Source organism: Oncorhynchus clarkii, chromosome 9 (genome assembly GCF_045791955.1).
Source record: "Oncorhynchus clarkii lewisi isolate Uvic-CL-2024 chromosome 9, UVic_Ocla_1.0, whole genome shotgun sequence".
Taxonomy (NCBI): Eukaryota; Metazoa; Chordata; class Actinopteri; order Salmoniformes; family Salmonidae; genus Oncorhynchus; species Oncorhynchus clarkii.
In genome coordinates, this window is record NC_092155.1 from 33,241,274 (window position 1) to 33,264,437 (window position 23,164).

The window sequence follows — 23,164 nt, forward strand, 5'->3', positions numbered from 1 at the left end:
GCCGCCAAACATACCCTAGTAAAACTGACTATCCTACCGATCCTTGACTTCGGCCATGTCATTTATAATGTAGCCTCCAACACTCTACTCAGCAAATTGGATGCAGTCTATCACAGTGCCATCCGTTTTGTCACCAAAGCCCCATATACTACCCACCACTGAGACCGGTATGCTCTCATTGGCTGGCCCTCGCTTCATACCCGTTGCCGATAAGCCCCGCCTTATCTCAGCTCACTGGTCACCATAGCAGCACCCACCCACAGCACGTGCTCCAGCAGGTATATTTCGCTGGTCACCCCCAAAGCCAATTCCTCCTTCGGCCGCCTTTCCTTCCAGTTCTCTGTTGTCAATGACTGGAACAAACTGCAAAAATCACTGAAGCTGGAGACTCTTAATCACCCTCACTAGCTTTAAGCACCAGCTGTCAGAGAAGCTCACAGATCACTGCACCTGTACATAGCCAATCTGTAAATAGCCCATCCAACTACCTCATCACCATATTGTTATTTATTTTGTTCCTTTGCACCCCAGTACCGCTACTTGCACACTCATCTTCTGCACATATTTCACCCCAGTGTTTAATTTGCCATACTGTCACGCCCCTGTCCTTAGAGTTCCTTATTATTTTCTGTGTTTGGTTAGGTTAGGTCAGGGTTTGACTCGGGTGGGAAAGTATATGTTTTCTATTTCTTTGTTTTTGGCCGTGTGTGTTACCCAATCAGAGGCGGCTGTCTATCGTTGTCTCTGATTGGGGATCATATATAAGTTGTAATTTCCTTTTTGGGTTTTGAGGGATCTTGTTTTCTGTTTAGTGTTTCTGTCTGACAGAACTGTGCGCTTTCGTTTTCACGTTTGTTATTTTGTTTGAGTGTTTTTTGAAATAAAATAATCATGAACACTATCCACACTGTGCTTTGGTCCACTCTTCCTGCCACCAACGAGAGCCGTAACACATACTGTATTAATTGCGCCACTATGTCCTATTTATTGCCTATCTCCCTTATCCTACCTCATTTGCACACACTGTGTTTTGCACACACCTTCTCTATTGTATTATTGACTGTATGTATCTTTGCAGCCTCGTTTGAATGTCGCGGTTGCGCACATTTGTACGGAATGGGGTGAGTTTACGTTAATTGTTTACCTAGCTAGCTAGCAAGCTACATGTCTTAACAAAAGACTCCTCTTTCCAAGTAACCATTTCAGGTGCATTCATAAATTCAGTCTGGCCATCTAATCTGGTTTCAGAGCACTCTTATTCCATGTGTAACTCTGTGTTGTTGTTTGTGTCGCACTGCTTTGCTTTATCTTGGCCAGGTCGCAGTTGTAAATGAGAACTTGTTCTCAACTAGCTCACCTAGTTAAATTAAGGTGAAATAAAAAAATTGCTCTAAGACAACAGTCAAAATTGATTTGGCAGTTCTAAATTCCATGCTTGCTTGGCAGAACTTTGTCAGTCAAGTTGTCCCTAATATCTACAACAAAATGTTAGATTTTCTGCATCAATATGGATACAACCAATTGGCAAATGTACTTTAAATTGAGAAATAATATGACTATAGCGAACAAAAAGAAGAAACTGTAACTAGAAACAAACATAAATGATAGTCAAAAGCTTTAGAGTGCCTTAAATAAAATTTTGGGCAAAAAGGCAAACTCGGCTCCATCATTCATTGAATCAAATAAAAAAAACACTGATAATGCTACTTTAATGATTTCTTCATTGCCAAGATTAGCAAGTGTAGGCATGATATTGTAAGCCAAAAACAAATCGTGACCCTACACATTCATGAATAACTGAACAAATTATGAAAGACAAGATTTGTCATTTTGAATTCCGTAAAGTGTGTGTGGAAGAGGTGAAAACATTATTGTTGTCAATTAACAATGACAAGCCACCTGGGTCTGACAACTTGGATGGAAATTACTGAGGATGATAGTGAGTGATATTGCCACTCTTATTTGCCATCTCTTCAATCTAAGCCTACAGGAAAGTGTGTACCCTCAGGCCTGAACGTAAGCAAAAGTCATTCCACTACACAAGAATAGCAAAGCACCCTTTACTTGCTCAAATAGCCGACAAAGCAGCCTGTTACCAACCCTTAGTAAACTTATGGAAAAAATGTGTTTGACCAGATACAATGTTATTTCACAGTAAAAAAAAGGAACAACAGATTTTCAGCACGCTTATAGGGAAGGACATTCAACAAGCACGACACTTACACAAATGTGACCGACCGGCTCATATCGGTCTTATGCAGCAAAATTTGAAATTATGCTTTTTACATTGGAAAAAGTAGAGACTCAGAGCTACAAAATGGTATATAATCCACTACAGTTGAGGAACAACGGGAAAGTAATTTTTCCTTGAAAGTTGACAGGCCATTTTCTCAAAAGTGAGTTTTTGAATGTTTTGGTACTGCTACTGGAAATACCTTATTTGTCTACACCCATTCAGCATCTTTCACACTCTCTTAAGCTTTAGCCTAGCACCCAAGCTAACGGGCTGACATTGGCTAGCTTGCTAGCTACTTCCAAACACATAATGAGAGAACACCCTACTCTGACCATTTTACTCGCCCTAGCAGAGCTGGTTAAGCTGTTTTTGTGTTATCCAGAGCGGTCAACATCCCTTTCATAAATTTATTGGTTATTCTGCACTCTTTGGCACACTCAAACGAGAGTGCTCTGAAACCAGAGTAGATGGCCAGACTGAATTTATGAATGCACCTGAAATGGTTACTTGGAAAGAGGAGTCTTTTGTTAAGACATGTAGCTTGCTAGCTAGCTAGGTAAACAATTAACGTAAACTCACCCCATTCCGTACAAATGTGCGCAACCTCGACATTCAAATGAGGCTGCAAAGAAAACTAATGGGACTGTAGCAACTGTGTTGACTTCAAAATCTGGGGTGTGATCTACATTTCTATTCAAGCGTTGATTGACATGGTAATGGCTCTATAGTATTGGAGAAAAAACTCAACAACAAAAAAACTGACCCTCCGTTACATCGTGACGTGTCATGCCGTAACGTACAGCACGCATAAAGAAACTATTTCTGTCTTACAATCTCTCTCCACCAGGTGTAGCACTTCTCTCATCGTTTAAAAACAAGAAATGGACAGTGACGGGGTAAGGGGGGATACCTAGTCATTCTTTGCGTCATCACTGTAAGCGATCATGACTCTCAAAGCCACTGTTTACTTCTGAAAATCCCTTTAGCACCGCCACTTTAGCACCGCCCTAAAAACCTGATTCAAATTCGACACAAATCTTCAAATAGGTATGTAATGACACATTATATAAACTCTTTATAGTGTTATATTTACATTTTAGAGGCGATAAGGTGATAAGTTGGACAGATCGAGTGAAAAAAAGCAGTTTTCCCACACATAGCCTCTCCTTCTTACTACCACGCATTAGTTTCGCTTCCCCACCCGACATTTTTAAAAAGACCAGAAGGAGGTCATTTCCTTCTTGAATAATGCAGGCAGCTTGGAGGTCATGTCATTAAATTTGTTGGAAAGCGGAGAAATTGTGCTTTAAAATGGTATTGACATTACAGTTGATCTGGAAATATTACGTTTTTGGGGCGCTAAAATAAGGTCAATTGTACGGACCAAGGCAATGTACAAAGTGAATGAGTTCACGTTAACCATAATCCCAAATCATGACGTTACTACCCTCCATGAATCTGCAGGTAGCTAACCAACCATGTTCAATGTTATCTAGCTAACATTAGGCTATAGCTAGCTAAGCAAATGGCTCAGAGATACAAAAAAATAAGATCATACACGTATCGTTAGCTAGCGAGACAACCAGCTAACGTTAGCTAGCTAGCTAGGTAAACAATGAACCATAATCACAATTTATGAAGTTAGTACCCTGCATGAATCTGCTGGTAGCTAACCAACCAGGTTCAATGTTAGCTAGCTAACATTAGGCTATAGCTAGCCAAGCAAATGGTCTTTCTGTCAAAATTAGAAACTTGTAATGTCTGAAAATGTATATAGCTAGACTACATCATTCATGGTTGGACGTGTCTCCTGTCGGATGCCATGGTTTCCCTTAGTTTGAAGATGTAATCTGGAGACAGGTGTTTTCTCCATCTCCTTAGCTATCATACTCGAATTCCACTGATTGCATTACTCAGTCCCCCAGAAAGTGGAGAGCGACACTTATGCAGTTTTAATACACGATAAATAAATAAAAACTGTGTTAGACAGGATTACCAGCTCAAATAGACAGAAACGTGCTATATGGCAGACAAATCCAAGCGCATCTCTCGGCATGTCCAGCCCACTCATTATCTCATATATTCATGGCTAGTTGGAAGGATGCTGTCTTTCCTTTGGCTAAACCAACTAGGTCATCATTTAACAATTGTATTCATATTTACAGATAGCATACAAGTTTGATATTAAGGCACATGAAAGTCCACGTTTGAGAAGGCATTTCTGTCAAAAAATACATTTTCATTTAAAAAAAAGTTTACGTTCAAACGGCTCTCCTGTGGAGTAGTGAACTGCGACATATGCCTAGTTTCCTGAAACGGGTCACTAAGACTGATGATTGTCTGAGAGAAAATGTATAATAAAAAGATTATGGGAGCAATTTTGTTTCACTTCAGTGCAGCTTTTGACATTATTGATCTTAATCTTCTGCTGGAAAAACGTATGTCTTTTGGCTTTACATCCCCTGATATATTGTGGATTGAGAGTTACCTGTCTAATGGAACACAGAGGGAGTTCTTTAATGGAATCCAACCCAACAAAATCCGGGTAGAGTCCGGTATTCCTCAGCTGTCTAGGCCCTTTATTTTTTCCAATCTTTACTAATGACCTGCCACTGGGTGCTCCCGAGTGGCGCAGTGGTCTAAGGCACTGCGCTGGTTCGATTCCAGGTTGTATCACAACTGGCTGTGATTGGGAGTCCCATAGGGTGGCGGATAATTGGCCCAGCGTCATCCAGGTTAGGGTTTGGCTGGGGTAAATCATTCACTAAACACTAAATCTTGGAATAAATTATTTGGAAATTGAGCAAGTTGAGGAGACAAAACTGTTGGGGTAACCCTGGATTGTGAACTGCCATAGTTAAAACATATTGATGCAACAGCAGCTAAGATTGGGAGAGGTCTGTCCATAAGAAGGCTCTGCTCTGCCTTCTTTATCAACAAGGCAGGTCCTACAGGCCTTAGTTTTGTCGCACCTGGACCACTGTCCAGTCGTTTGGTCAGGTACCACAAAGAGGGACTTAAAAAAATTACAATTTACCCAGAACAGGAAAGCACAGCTGGCCCTTAAATGTACATGGAGAACTAACATGAATATCAAAGTAGAAGAGAGATTGACTTGTATTTGTGAGAAGTATTGACATGTTGAATGCACCGAGCTGACTGTTTAAACTACTAGCATACAGCTCAGACACCCATGCATACCCCACAAGACATGCCACCAGAGGTCTCTTCACAGTCCCCAAGTCCAGAACAGATTTTGGGAGGCACAGAGTACTACATAGAGCCATGACTAACTACATGGAACTCTATTCCACATCAAGTAAATCATGCAAGCAGTAAAATCAGATTTAAAAAACTTATAAAAATATACTTTACTGAACAGCAGGGACTGTGAAGAGACATACACACAGGCACAGAGACACGTATACACACACACACACGATAGCATATTCACTATACACACACGTACACAGGAATTTTGTGTTGTAAATAATTATGTGGTTGTAGAGTATTGGCCTTAGGGCACACATTTAATGTGTTGTGAAATGTATTGAAATATAAAAACATATTTATATAACTGCCTTAATTTTACTGGACCCCATGAAGAAGGCAGCAGCTAAAGGGGATCCTTAATAAATACAAATACCTATCAAATAGAGCTCTCAATTTCCTATCATACAATGATCATTTATATGTATAAAGTAAACTATAACTTTGTACAAAATCAACATTAGCTTATATTTGTGTATTCCGACATAACAATAGCAATGGTATAAGGTTTTACAAAAGCTAGTTGAGCTGTTTTATCAGAAAATGCAGGAGATCAGGGAAAACCTCAATTAGCTAGCAATCCAGCATCGATGGCTATGCACAGAGGCATCATGTCCATAAGGGGCACAGGGGCACATGCCCCTTCAGATTTGTCCTGTATAAATATATTGTTTTGTTTGTTAAATGTGTTGTTGTTTCTCTGTAATACTACTAGCCACCTAGTATCTTTATGAAGATGGCTTTAGCTAGCCAATCTCCAAACCTCATAACTAGCTACCAAGAAGCCATTTCTGGCTATCAATCAAGTTAGAGTAGCTAGCTTGTCTAACTATTTTAGCTGGTACACCTGCTGACAAGGTTGGTCAACTTTAGAAAAGAACACAATTACTAAATGTGCTGAATAACACTCAGATTCCTTTAAATCTTTAATCCAGATTTTTGCAGAGAACTATATTCAGCCCTAACCCGAACCACTAGTCAGGAGGATACAGACAGTTTAAGGAGTATGCTTAGATATATAGAAAATACAGAGAATTAAGAACAATGATTATGGCTCTAGATTGCAGGAAAAATCTTTTTCAGGTGTTTGAAAATTGTAAGATGAATTCAAATGAAGTTGGCAGTTACTACTTGTTACAGGTAAGAAACGGGGCAAAATGTCTACCACGTTCTTTGAGTCAGAGCCTGTTGGTCTATTGAGATTTGATGTATCAAGTTACAACTGGTTCTCGTTCGACAGTGTAATAATCACTAGATGGGCATGCTACATTAATAAGGACAGGAGTAATGACGTAATGAGTATAATCAGATTGCAGATAGTTTGGAACTACACTTTGTAACATGGCCAAATAGTGACCATCTCTGTCTGTGTAGTTATTGGAGATTATTGAACTGCATTTTTCATCAGATTTCAGATTTTGTCAACTGGTTTTGAAACAAAGAGCATTGAAGGGAAAATTGTATTTTTCTTGTTTAGTGGATTGTTTGTTTAGCCACCTGCCAAACATACAAATATTTGTGAAAGTGTGTGTGCAAGAGAAATAAACAAAAGAAAAATAGATCACTCTTGAACTTGTTTGTGTTTCTGATAGCATTCTAATCACATTAAAAAAATATAAAATTAAATCACATTTTATTTGTCAAATGCCCCGAATACAATAGTTATAGATAGACCTTACAGTGAAAGCTTACTTACAAGCCCATAACAAACAATGCAGTTTTAAGAAAAAAAGTGTTAAGAAAGTACTTACTAAAATAAACTGAAATAAAAAAATAAAAAAATAAGATAAAATTGAAACATATAGAATAATTAAGGAGCAACGATAAAATAACAGTAGTGAGGCTATATACAGGGGGTACCGGTACAGAGTCAATGTGCGGGGGAACCGGTTAGTCGAGGTAATTGAAGTAATATGCACATGTAGGTAGAGGTAAAGTGACTATGCGTGGATAATAAACAGAGAGTAGCAGCAGCAGCATAACAATAGGGGTGGTGTGGGGACAATGCAAATAGTCCTAGTAGCCATTTGATTAGCTGTTCAGGAGTTTTTGGCTTGGGGGTAGAAGCTGTTAAAAATCCCTTTGGACCAAGACTTGGCGCTCTGGTACCGCTTACCGTGCGGAAGCAGAGAGAACAGTCTATGACTAGGGTGGCTGGAGTCTTGCCAATTTTTTGTGTCTTCTGACACCGCATGGTATAGAGGTCCTGGATGGCAGGAAGCTTGCCCCCAATGATGTACTGGGCGGTTCTCAACCATCTGTAGTGCCTTGCGGTCAGAGGCCGAGCAGTTGAAATACCAGTCGGTGATGCCACCAGTCAGTATGCTCTCAATGGTGCAGCTGTAGAACTTTTTGAGGATCTGAGGACTCATGCCAAATCTTTTTAGTCTCCTGCGGGGTATAGGCATTGTCGTGCCCTCTTCACGACTGTCTTGGTGTGTTTGGAATATGAGAGTTTGTTGGTGATGTGGACACCAAGGAACTTGAAGCTCTCAACCTGCTCCACTACAGTACCATCGATGAGAATGGGGGTGTGCTCGGTCCTCCTCTTTCTGTAGTCCACAATCATTTCCTTTGTCTTGATCACGTTGAAGGAGAGGTTGTTATCCTGGCATCACACTGCCAGGTCTCTGACCTCCTCCCTAAAGGCATTGTTGTTGGTGATCAGGCCTACCACTGTTGTGTCGTCTGCAAACTTAATGATGGTGTTGGAGTCGTGCTTGGCCATGCAGTTATGGGTGAACAGGGTGTATAGGAGGGGACTGAGCACGCACCCCTGAGGGGCCACCGTATTGAGGATCAGCATGGCAGATGTGTTGTTACATACCCTCACCACCTAAGGATCCAGTTGCAGAGTGAGGTGTTCAGTTCCAGGGTTTTTGGCTTGGTGATGAGCTTTGAGGGCACTATGGTGTTGAAAGCTGAGCTGTAATCAATGAAAAGCATTATCATGTAGGTGTTCCTTTTGTCCAGGTGTGAAAGGGCAGTGTAGAGTGCAATAGAGATCGCATCATCTGTGGATCTGTTGGTGCGGTATGCAAATTGGAGTGGGTCTAGGGTTTCTGGGATAATGGTGTTGATGTGAGCCATGACCAGCCTTTCAAAACACTTTATGGCTACAGACATGAGTGCTATGGGTCGGTAGTCATTTAGGCAGGTGCCTTGGTGTTCGTAGGCACAGGGACTATGGTGGTCTGCTTGAAACATGTTGGTATTACAGACCTGGTCAGGGACAGGTTGAAAATGTCAGTGAAGACACTTGCCAGTTGGACAGCGCATACTCAGAGTACATTTCCTGGTAATCCGTCTGGCTCTGCGGCCTTGTGAATGAGGACCTATTTAAAGGTCGTCCGAAACAGCTGATGCTCGAAGCGAGCATAAAAGTTATTTAGCTCATCTGGTAGGCTTGTGTCACTTGGCAGCTCACGGCTGTGCTTTCCTTTGGAGTCCGTAATTGTTTGCAAGCTCTGCCACATCTGACAAGCATCGGAGCCGGTGTAGCATGATTCAATCTTAGTTCTGTATTGACTCTTCACCTGTTTGATGGTTCGTCATCAGAGGGCATACATATTTCTTATAAGTGTTCGGGTTAGAGTTCCACTCCTTGAAAGCCGCAGCTCTACCCTTTAGCTCAGTGTGGATGTTTCCTGTAATCCATGGCTTCTGGTTGGGGTATGTACGTACGGTCACTGGGGACAACGTCATCGATGCACGTGTTGATGAAGCCGGTGACTGAGGTGGTATACTCCTCAATGGCATCGGAAGAATCCCGGAACATATTCCAGTCTGAGCAAGCAAAAAAGTCCTGTAACTTAGCATCTGTGTCATCTGAGCACTTCATTACTGAGCGAGTCACTGGTACTTCCTGCTTTAGTTTTTGCTTGTAAGCAGGAACCAGGAGGATCGAGTTATGGTCAGGTTTGCCAAATGGAGGGCGAGGGAGAGCTTTGTACCCGTCTCTGTGTGTGGTGTAAAGGTGGTCTCGAGTTTATTTTTTTCTCTTGTTGCACATTTAACATGCTGGTAGAAATTAGGTAAAACGGATTTAAGTTTCCCAATATTAAAGTCCCCGACCACTAAAAATCAAATCAAATCAAATCAAATTGTATTTGTCACATTAACATGGTTAGCAGATGTTAATGCGAGTGTAGCGAAATGCTTGTGCTTCTAGTTCCGACAATGCAGTAATAACCAACAAGTAATCTAACTAACAATTCCAAAACTACTGTCTTGATCACAGTGTAAGGGGATAAAGAATATGTACATAAGGATATATGAATGAGTGATGGTACAGAGCAGCATAGGCAAGATACAGTAGATGGTATTGAGTACAGTATATACATATGAGATGAGTATGTAAACAAAGTGGCATAGTTAAAGTGGCTAGTGATACATGTATTACATAAGGATACAGTCGATGATATAGAGTACAGTATATACGTATGCATATGAGATGAATAATGTAGGGTAAGTAACATTATATAAGGTAGCATTGTTTAAAGTGGCTAGTGATATATTTACATCATTTCCCATCAATTCCCATTATTAAAGTGGCTGGAGTTGAGTCAGTGTCAGTGTGTTGGCAGCAGCCACTCAATGTTAGTCTGATGGCCTTGAGATAGAAGCTGTTTTTCAGTCTCTCGGTCCCAGCTTTGATGCACCTGTACTGACCTCGCCTTCTGGATGATAGCGGGGTGAACAGGCAGTGGCTCGGGTGGTTGATGTCCTTGATGATCTTTATGGCCTTCCTGTAACATCGGGTGGTGTAGGTGTCCTGGAGGGCAGGTAGTTTGCCCCCGGTGATGCGTTGTGCAGACCTCACTACCCTCTGGAGAGCCTTATGGTTGAGGGCGGAGCAGTTGCAGTACCAGGCGGTGATACAGCCCGCCAGGATGCTCTCGATTGTGCATCTGTAGAAGTTTGTGAGTGCTTTTGGTGACAAGCCGAATTTCTTCAGCCTCCTGAGGTTGAAGAGGCGCTGCTGCGCCTTCTTCACGATGCTGTCTGTGTGAGTGGACCAATTCAGTTTGTCTGTGATGTGTATGCCGAGGAACTTAAAACTAACTTGCTACCCTCTCCACTACTGTTCCATCGATGTGGATAGGGGGGTGTTCCCTCTGCTGTTTCCTGAAGTCCACAATCATCTCCTTAGTTTTGTTGACGTTGAGTGTGAGGTTATTTTCCTGACACCACACTCCGAGGGCCCTCACCTCCTCCCTGTAGGCCGTCTCGTCGTTGTTGGTAATCAAGCCTACCACTGTTGTGTCGTCCGCAAACTTGATGATTGAGTTGGAGGCGTGTGTGGCCACGCAGTCGTGGGTGAACAGGGAGTACAGGAGAGGGCTCAGAACGCACCCTTGTGGGGCCCCAGTGTTGAGGATCAGCGGGGAGGAGATGTTGTTGCCTACCCTCACCACCTAGGGGCGGCCCGTCAGGAAGTCCAGTACCCAGTTGCACAGGGCGGGGTCGAGACCCAGGGTCTCGAGCTTGATGACGAGCTTGGAAAGTTTGCAAAGTTTGCAAAGAGTTAAATAAAGTTCGTTCAGAGCCATCGATGTGTCTGCTTGGGGGGGATATATACGGCTGTGATTATAATCGAAGAGAATTCTCATGGTAGATAATGCGGTCTACATTTGATTGTGAGGAATTCTAAATCAGGTGAACAGAAGGATTTGAGTTCCTGTATGTTTCTTTCATCACACCATGTCACGTTAGCCATAAGGCATACGCCCCCGCCCCTCTTCTTACCAGAAAGATGTTTGTTTCTGTCGGCGCGATGCGTGGAGAAACCCGTTGGCTGCACCGCCTTGGATAGCGTCTCTCCAGTGAGCCATGTTTTCGTGAAGCAAAGAACGTTACAGTCTCTGATGTCCCTCTGGAATGCTACCCTTGCTCGGATTTCATCAACCTTGTTGTCAAGAGACTGGACATTGGCAAGAAGAATGCTAGGGAGTGGTGCACGGTGTGCCCGTCTCCGGAGTCTGACCAGAAGACCGCCTTGTTTCCCTCTTTTTCGGAGTCGTTTTTTTGGGTCGCTGCATGGGATCCACTCCGTTGTCCTGTTTGTAGGCAGAACTCAGGATCCGCGTCGCGAAAAACATATTCTTGGTCGTACTGATGGTGAGTTGACGCTGATCTTATATTCAGTAGTTCTTCTCGACTGTATGTAATGAAACCTAAGATGACCTGGGGTACTAATGTAAGAAATAACACGTAAAAAAAAACAAAAAACTGCATAGTTTCCTATGAACGCGAAGCGAGGCGGCCATCTCTGTCGGCGCCGGAACTAGGCCTCTGGATGAGCATTTTCTAGTTTGCTTTATACAGCTCGTTGAGTGCCGTCTTAGTGCCAGCATTGGTTTGTGGTGTTGAATAGACATCTATGAAAAATATAGATGAAAACTCTGGTAAATAGTGTGGTAAATAGTGTGGTCTGCAGCTTATCATGAGATACTCTACCTCAGGCGAGCAAAACCTAGAGACTTCCTTAATATTGGATTTCGTGCACCAGGTGTTATGTACAAATAGACACAGACCGCCACCCCTTGTCTTACAGGAGGCAGCTGTTGTATCTTGTGGATGGAATGAAAACCTAGCCAGCTGTATGTTATCCATGTTGTCGTTCAGCCATGACTCGGTGAAACATTACAGTTTTAATGTCCCTTTGGTCGGATAGTCTTGATTGGCGCTCATCTATTTTGTTATCCAATGATTGCACATTGGTTAATAGGACTGATGGTAGCGGGGGATTACTCACTCGGCGTTGGATCCTTACAAAGTACCCTGACCTACGTCCCTGGTGTCTTCATCTCTTCTTCATGCGAATGACGGTGATTTGGACCTTGTCGCATGTCTTAAGTAATTCCGACTCGTTAAAGAAAAAATCTTTGTCCAGTACGACGTGAGTAATCGCTGTTCTGATACCCAGAAGCTCTTGTTGGTCATAAGAGACGGTGGCAGAAACATTATGCAAAAAATAATGCAAAAAAACACACACAATAACACCATTGGTTAGGTACCCGTTTAGCAGCCATCTCTCTCGGCACCAATCATATCAGCAGCCATATCATATCAGCAGCCATTCACCCATTACAATTGTGTTAACACATGAGACTACACTAGACCCCCAGGGTCAATTGCAATGAACATTGTCCAACGTACCAACACATTTAAAATACACGCTAAAATCACCCTCACAGCTAATCTCAATTGCAACCATCATTAGCCAAGATTTACTGCTCCATTAAGCAGATGTCAAGGTTATGTTTTTTGTCCTGATTTCTGCCCAAAATGTTCAACGCTGTTTTTCCCTCTGGTGGGGATTATTAATCCAATTTTTTTAACAGACTAAGGGTGATGTATCTGTATAAACTGAACTAAACTGAAATAAAGTTTTTCCTCATCTACCACGGCAAATCTACTGTGTCAATTTATCCTGTTTTATGAATGGAAAACTCATGTTGGTGCAGTCTTTTCGTTTCCAAATGATGTAATCCATTAATTACAATTTGTCTTTAAAAAGTATATTAATTTCTTATTAAGACTGCGGGGGATATATCGCTGCATCATATTTGAAATAAACAACTAAACCAAGTCAATCGTGATGAGTTATATAGGCTAATCTATAATTGTTATCAAATGAACATTTTATTTGTACCCATATATGATTTAACCATTTAAGATAAAACATTTGCATAAAGTATAGGCCTACAAGTTCTATATTTATGAGTATTTTACATTCATTAGTCTTACGGTTTCCGATGCTCCTGATAGGTCATTATTTCATTGTGGTGGGAAAAGAGAATCTAGACTAAGAAAGTTAAAGGTGTCTGGTATCAACGTAAAATCAGAAATTTATTCCTTTGGGTTTTTTGTAGCAATCAAGCATATTTCGTTTTAAGAAAAACAGCAGTAACGGGGTGCTCCGTGAGAAGTTCTGCGTCTTCGTTACAATCCAACCCCAGAGTACAGATGCCACTCACCTGACCGGCTGGCTACTCCATTGGCTTTCTCGCTGTCCTCTACTTGGCATTTCTTTTTGGCAATCTTGTGAAGGATGGATGCCTTCTCTCTGAATTTCCCTGCAACACAACCATTGGGGAGTTAAATTGGGGACTGTGTTTAAATGAACATGTCACCTTCAAATTTCCTTTGCATAGACTCAGGTCTCCTCTGCCTTTTCATGGTTCCGGACTTCACTTAGTTCAAAGGAAAGGAAAAGAACACATGCATTTTTCACATCAGTATTCAAATGACAGTTTGAAGTCAATATCATATCATGTACTGATGAGCCAGCAATGTCCAAGATGCAAGCCAGTGGGGGAGAACACTTTATGAAGCATAATCGGTCACACCCAATCTACTGCCAGGTCTACTAAGCCTTTGTACTAGTTGTGGCACAATTTGTCCACTTTTATTTTCTGGAGGTGTAGTTTAAAAGATAGAACACAAAAGTAACATAACATTTAAGAGACTGATTAAGATATTTACTCAATAATGTCCATTTCAGATTATACATTTTTTACTAATCTCTCGTGGACAGACAACATAACATAAATGGTATCGTACGTCTGTCAGAAGAATGTGGGATGCGATGACTAACGAGCAACAGTTGTTGCGGTATACTGACTTTTCATGATTTAGCAGGTGTGAGCATCTTTCGAGGCAGGAGGAGACATTTGACCCATAGACTTGACTGACACATGAAGAGTGGGGTGGAGGGGCTGGAGCTACCACCATGCTTCTACTCCTCGTTCTAGAATATTTTCTCATACATCTCCCCCAGAACTTATTTCAGTAGCTAGCGCAAGATTTTCCTTCTGGTTTACAGAGATAATAAAAAAGAAAATAAGTGGTCTAAGGCACTGCATTGCAGTACTAGCTGTGCCACCAGAGACTCTGGGTTCGAGCCCAGGCTCTGCCGCAGCCGGCCGCGACCTGGAGGCTCATGGGGTGACGCATAATTGGCCCAGCGTTGTCCGGGTTACGGAGGGTTTGGCCGGCAGGGATATCCTTGTCTTATCGCGCACTAGTGACTCCTGTGGCGGGCCAGGTGCAGTGCATGCTGACCAGGTCGCTAGGTGTACGGTGTTTCCTCTGACATATTGGTGCGGCTGGCTTCCGGGTTGGATGTGCGTTGTGTCAGGAAGCAGTGCGGCTTGGTTGGGTTGTGTTTCGGAGGACGCATGACTCTCGAAATTCGCCTCTCCCGAGTCCGTACGGGAGTTGCAGCGATGAGACAAGACAGTAACTACTACCAATTGGATACCACGAAATTGGGGAGAAAAAGGGGTAAAATAAGAAAAAAAAAGAAAAAAAAGAAAAAGAAAAAAAAGAAATAACTAGTGCCATTTTTGCACCGGGCAAATGTCTAGTAAATTTGGCTTGAGGTCCATATATGATCATTATGAACCTCTTCTCAGCATATTCACATTTGATGTACCAAAATATATTTATAAAAAAGACCACAATGGCAATAACAAGAGATTATACATTTAACATAGAGGTCAAAATAAGAAGAAAATAGATCAGATCATATTGGAAAATCTATACTGAACAAAAATATAAAAATAACATGCACAATTTCAAAGATTTTACTGAGTTACAGTTCATATAAAGAAATCAGTCATTTGAAATTAATTAATTAGGCCCTAATCTATGGATTTCACATGACCGGGCAGGGGTGCAGCCATGGGTGGACCTGGAAGGGCACAGGCCCACCCTCTGGGCAACCAGGCCCAGCCAATCAGAATGAGTTTTTCCCCACAAAAGGGCTTTATAACTGACATAAATACTCCTTAGCAGTGACAAGAGGTTCATAATGATCATATATGGACCTCATCTAGCCAAATTTACTAAACTTTTGCCTGGTGCAAAGTTGGCACTAATTATTTCATTTTTAGTTTAAAAAGATATATAACTATTAAAACATTAGGAACACTTTTCCATGATATAGACTTACCATCCAAGTGAAAGCTATGATCCCTTATTGATGTCACCTGTTAAATCCACTTCAATCAGTGTAGATGAAGGGGAGGAGACAGGTTAAAGAAGGATTTTTAAGCCTTGAGACAATTGAGGCATGGATTGTGTACGTGTGCCATTCAGAGGGTGAATGGTCACGACAACATATTTAAGTGCCTTTGAACGGGTTATGGTAGCAGGTGCCAGGCGTATCGGTTTGACTGTGTCAAGAACTGCAATGCTGCTGGGGTTTTCACTCAACAGTTTCTTGTGCGTATCAAGAATGGCCCACCACCCAAAGGACATCCAACTTGACACAACTGTGGGAAGCAATGGAGTCAACTTGGGCCAGCATCCCTGTGGAATGCTTGACACCTTGTAGTCCATGCCCCGACGAATTGAGGCTGTTCTGCAGGCAAAATTAGGAAAGTTTTGCTAATTTTTTGTACACTCAGTGTAAAGGCTTACAAGTTAAGGGTCTGAAATACATCACGTCTTACTGAAGTTGTTGTGTATGCAGATATGGGCATGCTGCATACATGTGCGCTTGTTAACGGCATGCTGCATCCATGAGCGTGCAAGTCTGTGCACATATGTTGTGCATACTTTCAATCAGGCAAGTGCACGTCAATCAATATGAAAGCTTAATGAGTTTTTGGCTGAATAAAGTAAGGTTGGCTACTTCATTAGGGCTGCTGTGGTGAGTCATCGACATGTAGTCCACCCAACCATGTCACCATCTGTGACCTTCCAGCAAAATCATTAACTCCCCAACACCAACCCAGCGTAACAGAGTCCCCCCCCCCCCTCGCTTTCTCTATCCGCTGTCTGTAGCAATCAACGCCCTAACACACACTTGTTAATACATTCTGACACACTGATATGGATCACTGAATCTCCGCGTCTACAGCCTTTAGCCCGACTCACCTTGGGAGATCGGCACTGAGGTCGCCTGCATGCTGTGTGTGATCAGAGCTTCCAGCAAATTCTTCAGACATGGATGGATGGGCATAATGCTGTATCTGAAGCAGGAGTACAGTATTTGTCCTTAATGTGGAGAGTGCCCTTCATCTTCTGGGTAAAGGTATAATGGTACAGTTCAACCCGCAAGGTCTCGATCAATCTATTTTTAAGCCGGTCTAGCACTGACACATTATTTAAATATGCAATGTATTCACAGTGATTTCCCTATGCCATACATTGTTTACTATATCACTGTCACTTCAAAAATATGTATTTGTATTTCCAAGCCTTTACACAGCAAGAGCCTTTTTTTGTCATAAGTCATACAATACAAAATATCTATCTTCAAAGTTAATTACCAAATTTAATCAAAGACAACCCTTTCCCAAATATCATTATTACATTATCTCTCTGTTGCTACTCTGTTTTCTGATACTGTTATGCAATTCCTGGGTGGATGAGTCACTCCACAATACCAAAATTGGTGACGTAAATCTTACGTGCATACGCAGTTCTGCTCTCACTGTCGATTGTGGGGCTTCCGAGAGTGTACTGACGCATGGCCGATCTGTTTCTCCAAGATGAGAGGGACAGGACTTATGCTTATGCTTTTGTGTATGTTTGTGCATGCGTGTGTGTCTATGTGTGTCTGTTTGCATTGAAAAGAGTCAGATACCGATATAAATCTTGCATTTCTATTGTCAATGACCTGGGTCAGAGAGTAATCACAAACCAGGACAGTGCATATCCACTCACTAGCAGATCAGTGTTGGGAAAATAACTTAGCATGGTCCCTCTGCCTGCTAAATTATAGTCAAATTTAGACCCATCAGGAAAAACCCTGAGCAGATCTAAAAAGAGTAAGTGAAAAATCTCTCCCAAACATTTTGAGAACTGTATGGTCGACACTGCACATATTAACTTCAGCTTCACAAATTAAAAATAGAATTTCCAGAGTAAAATAAATAAAAGATCTGAGGATCCCAAGTATAGTTCCTTCATTCCTGTATGGTGTGTTCCAAGGTGACATTTAGTATAAATCAACATTAATAATAACAAATACAATCAATAAAGAAACACTAAAACATACAACAAATGTAAAATACCTCTGAGCACAAATAACAAATATGTAAATGGAAAAAATAGAAAGTTACAAAGGGCATGGCAAACAATATCTGCACTTATGTTAGTGAAATCTCGTAGAGAGGTGATCAAACCAAGAAAAACATACATTACAAGCACAAAATAATGAAGCATGAGGCAAAGTGACCAAAATGTAGAGAAAAATAAAATAAATGAGAAAAGTGAGTCAAATAATCTATTGAAAAGGCTTACCTTCCTCGGTCATTGTGTGATAATATTTTAGTTTTCCATAAGTTCCAAGTTCTACAACGTTACAGCAAAAGACAAGGGTAAGGCAACAAAGACATAGAAAAGCAAAGGAGCATGAAGAACAAGATATTTTGAAGGTTTAGCATCACACACACAGCATAGAGAAGGATAGCAAATTCTCTCTCAGACCAAGACATCACTGCATAAATGCAAAACAAAGGTGCAAGGACTTCATGACAACAACAACAGAAACAATTGAATCCTTATACCTACTTTGAATGAATAACAATTTCCCATCCGAGATACAGTTGAAGTCAGAAGTTTACATAAACTTAGGTTGTAGTCATTAAAACTCGTTTTTTAACCACTCCACAAATGTCTTGTTAACAAACTAGTTTTGGCAAGTCGGCGAGGACATCTACTTTGCATGACACAAGTAATTTTTTCAACAATTGTTTACAGATAGTTTATTTCAATTATAATTTACTGTATCACAATTCCAATGGGTCAGAAGTTGACATACACTAAGTTGAATGTGCCTTTAAACAGCTTGGAAAATTCCAGAAAATTATGGCATGGCTTTAGAAGCTTCTGATTGGCTAATGGACATCATTTGAGTCAATTGGAGGTGTACCTGTGGATGGATTTCAAGGCCAACCTTCAAACTCAGTGCCTTTTTGTTTGACATCATGGTTAAATCAAAAGACCTCCGAAAACAAATGGTAAAAAAAATGGACCTCCACAAGTTCCACAAGTCTGGTTCATCCTTGGGAGCAATTTCCAAATGCCTGAAGGTACCACATTCATCTGTAAAAATAATACAACGCAAGTATAATCCCCATGAAATCCACGCAGCCGTCCTACTGCTCAGGAAGGAGACTCCTAGAGATGAACGTACTTTGGTGCGAAAAGTGCAAATCAATCCCAGAACAACAGCAAAGGACCTTGTGAAGATGCTGGAGGAAAGCAGTACAAAAGTATCTATATCCACAGTAAAACGAGTCCTATATTGACATAACCTGAAAGGCCGCTCAGCAAGGAAGAAGCCACTGCTCAAAAACTGCCATAAAAAAAGCTAGACTACGGTTTGCAACTGCACATGGGGACAAGGATTGTACTTTTTGGAGAAATGTCTTCTGGTCTGATGAAACAAAAATAAAACTGTTTGGCCATAATAACCATCGTTATGTTTGGAGGAATTAAGGGAGGCGCTTTCAAGCCGAAGAACACCATCCCAACTGTGAAGCAGGGGTGTGGCAGCATCATGTTGTGGGGGTGCTTGGCTGCAGGAGGGACTGCACTTCACAAAATAGATGGCATCATGAGGGAGGACAATTATGTGGATATAATAAAGCAATATCTCAAGACATCAGTCAGGAAGTTAAAGCTTGCTCGTAAATGGGTCTTCCAAATGGACAAGACCCTAAGCATACTTCCAAAGTTGTGGCAAATGGCCTAAGGACAACAAAGTCAAGGTATTGGAGTGGCCATCACAAAGCCCTGACCTCAATCCAGAACTGAAAAAGTGTGTGTGAGCAAGGAGGCCTGAGCCAAAATTCACCCAACTTATTGTGGGAAGCTTGTGGAAGGCTACCTGAAACGTTTGACCCAAGTTAAACAATTTAAAGGCAATGCTACCAAATACTAATTGAGTGTATGTAAACTTCTGACTCACTGGGAATGTGATTAAATAAATAAAAGCTGAAATAAATCCTTCTCTCTACTATTATTCTGACATTTCACATTCTTAAAATAAAGTGGTGATCCTAACTGACCTAAGACAATTTTTACTAGGATTAAATGTCAGGAATTGTGGAAAAACTATGTTTAAATGTATTTGGCTAAGGTGTATGTAAACTTCCAACTTCAACTGTACATATCCAGTTCAATCTGTTCAATCTAACAGAATTGAGGGGATATACATTTTTCATTTGATGGTTTCAGGGATCTCAATATACACTGAGTGTACAAAACATTAAGGACACCTTCCTAATATTGAGCAGCCCCCTCCCCCGTTTTGCCCTCAGAACAGCCTCAATTCACTCCAATGCTTCCCACAGTTGTGTCAAGTTGGCTAGATGTCCTTTGGGTGTGGGATCATTCTTGATACACACAGGAAACTGTTTAGTGTGAAAACCCCAGCAGTGTTGCAGGTCTTGACACAAACCGGTGCGCCTGGCACCTACTACCATATCCTGTTAAAAGACACTTAAATCTTTTGTCTTGCCCATTCACCATCTGAATGGCACACATACACAATCCATGTCTCAATTACCTCAAGGCTAAAAAATCCTTCTTTAACCTGTCTCCTTCCCTTCATCTGCACTGATTGAAATTGATTTATTAACAGGTGACATCAATAAGGTATCATAGCTTTAACCTGGATTCACCTGGTCAGTCTATGTGATGGAAAGAGCTTTTATCATTAAAGTTTTGTACACTCAGTGTACATAGAGGCTCTTACAATGGTATAGCTAATAACTCAGACACACCAGTAGGCTTATTAAATGTTTGTGTTCACACAACAAAGACCTCAAAATCGTCAGCCGCTTAGCCTTGTTTAAATACTCCAAACCAGAAGGTGACAGTAGTGTTGTTTGGCAATGCATGTCCCTGTGTGTTGCTTTATGGTCTAGTCAATGTTAGCTAGCTAGCTGCGCTAATATTGCTATTGTTGTAGAAAGCCCTTGTTGATTCTAGTCAGATGACCACAGCTACACTGAACCAAAATATAAATACAACATGCAACAATTTCAAAGATTTTACTGAGTTACAGATCATATAAGGAAACCAGTCAATTTAATTAATAAATTAGGGCCTAATCTATAGATTTTACATGACTGGGAATACAGATATGCGTCTGATGGTCACAGATACCAGGAGTACATATTTTTCCATAACAAGCTTTGCTTGATTTACAATCCGATACGCCAGTCCTTATCCGCCCTGCTGATAAGGGGGGTCAGTTGTACTCATGAATAGGACAGTTTATGTAAATGAGTGTCATAGACAACTGATTGACAAGACCTTTTACAAGAGACTCAGAAGTGACCCCACTTCCCAATTTCAGAACACTATCTATTATTCACTGTCCTAGATGGGTATTTAAATTCTGGTCAAATCACCAAAAAACTACTGGCTACTCAACACCCTAAAATTTCCACTTTCTATACTTTGCCGAAATTACACAAGAATGTTACAAAACCTCCAGGGAGCCCTATTGTTGCGGGCATTGATGCAGTAACGTACCCTTTATCGGCTTTTGTTGACTTTTTTATTAGACCACTCACAGAACCACTCGCAGAACTCGCAGAATGAAATAGTACGAACACCAAAAACTACTTCATGTTTTTAAATTATTTCTTTATTCAGACAAAGGGTACTGCTATGGGGTCCCCTTTTGCTCCAAACTATGCTAATTTGTATGTGGGTTACATGGAGAAACAGTCCATTTTCAATCCTCTCAAAAAAAATCTTGCCTAACATTATTATTTGGAAACGGTAAATGTATGATATTTTTGTTCTATGTAGGGGTGATGCAAAACAGCTCCAGGCATTGCATGCTTTTCTTAACTCTTGTTCTGAGCACCTAAGATTTACTATGCAATCTCACATACGTCAAATCAGTTTCCTTGATCTTCTGATTTTGTGTGAGGATAATGTTCTATACACTGATCTTTACAGGAAACCTACTGATCGTAACAGTTTGTTGAGGGCGGATAGTTGTCACTCGCTTCCCTTGAAAAACAGTTTGCCCTACAGCCAAATCTGTCAAATCAAAAGAATTTGCAGAAATCAATCAGATTTAGACAGAAATATGGCTGAGAAGCAAAGAAAATTCAAGGAGAGGTCAGATTAATGGTCAGATTAATACTGCCATTGAGAAAATGTTAAACTAATCGAGACATGATCTCTTTCAAGGACAGTCTCGCAAAAAGAAGCATTCTTGCATTCTAACTACCCACCATTCAAAGTGCTCTGAACAAATTAAGGGTATCGTTCACAAACATTGGCACATTCTAAGATCCGATGACAGTGCCGGTAATGTGTTTTCGGACCCTCCCTTGGTCGTATTCTAGTGGGGCAGAAATCTCAGAGATCCATTGGTAAACACTGATTTACCACTCCAAAATATCCCTGCACAATGTCTATTTGCGCCTCTATCGGATGGAAACTACAAGAGCAATGGCTGCACTCAATGCAATGGCACTTACAAATGTAGATCCTTCAAACACCCCCAAACAGGGAACAGATCCCAATCAAAGGTGTTATCACATGCTCCACTAAGGCAGTTATTTATCTTACCTTGTGTTAAAAATGATGTGGGTATAACAAATCGCAAATTAAAAAGTACGAATCTCGGAGCATCGTGGCCCACTTTTTGGAATCAAGTTTAAACAAGACGCTGCCTGGATCTTTAATTTAAAGACCCTTGCTCCCTTCGGGCTCAACGTAGACTTTGATCTGAAGCCATTCTTGTGATTATTGTGTTTTTGCTATTCATTGTAAATGTTTGTAAGCCTATGTAGCCACATTGAATCGATGATCGTATGCTATCCATTCATGTTTTTGTATGTTCTGTTTATATCTGAGAATTAACCAATGATATCAGGCTACACCTGGCCATGATTACAGACACCTGTGTGTGTCATTTGACACCATATAACTAGTGACCCGCAGTGTTTGTCATTATACCCTGATGAAGACAGCGTGTCTGTTGAAACATTGGTTATTAGGTTATTACATTATTGCATCTGAACTCCTTGAGTGTGTGGCTCTCCTTTTCTTTTTTGTATATTAAACACAGAAAAATCACGTTTTTGACTGCACTGTGCCGTTAATGAAATCCCACTTATGTTTGTTTGCAACGGGACATAAGAACTTGTTGTTATTTTTGTCCTTGTGGCATGACCTCTTTACTCTATTTCATTTTCATAATGAAAATGCAGTGTCCTGGAGCAAAAGGCTTTTAACATTGATTCTTTCAACAGAAATTGTTAGATGAACGATTGGGTCTTGACTAAATTATGTAAGCCCCCCCAACTCGGAGCATCATAGCACCATTAGGTGCAAAACCTTGACTATGCTCCGAGTTGGGGGGGGGGCTTACATAATTTAGTCAAGGCCCAATCATTCATCTAACAATTCCTGTGTGGGGTAGTAAAGGCATCTGAGCACTGAGTGGTTGTAGCAGCAAACCTCTTAGGTTTCCTAAAAAAAGGAGGCATATTGAGCTGCGTGATCAATTATGAATGGATAGCATACGATCATAGATAAGACTGTATGGGGGCGACAACAACCAGGTGCCATGACCAGCCACACACGCAAGACCAGGGGTAGTTCAGGCACCAGAGTGTCACCAGAATACTATGCCACATTTGACATAGGATTTACATAGAG

At 41.1% G+C, this 23,164-nt stretch overlaps 1 protein-coding gene across 4 annotated transcripts in view; it reads right to left on the minus strand.

Moving 5' to 3' along the window:
- LOC139416214 (sodium/potassium/calcium exchanger 2-like) overlaps nt 1–23,164 on the minus strand; it is a 168,057-nt gene that overhangs the window by 37,516 nt on the left and 107,377 nt on the right. For all 4 annotated transcript variants that reach the window (XM_071164624.1, XM_071164623.1, XM_071164621.1 and 1 more), the window contains one exon: nt 13,489–13,587. In XM_071164624.1, the coding sequence (XP_071020725.1) occupies nt 13,489–13,587 (99 nt within the window). The remainder of the gene's footprint in view (nt 1–13,488; nt 13,588–23,164) is intronic.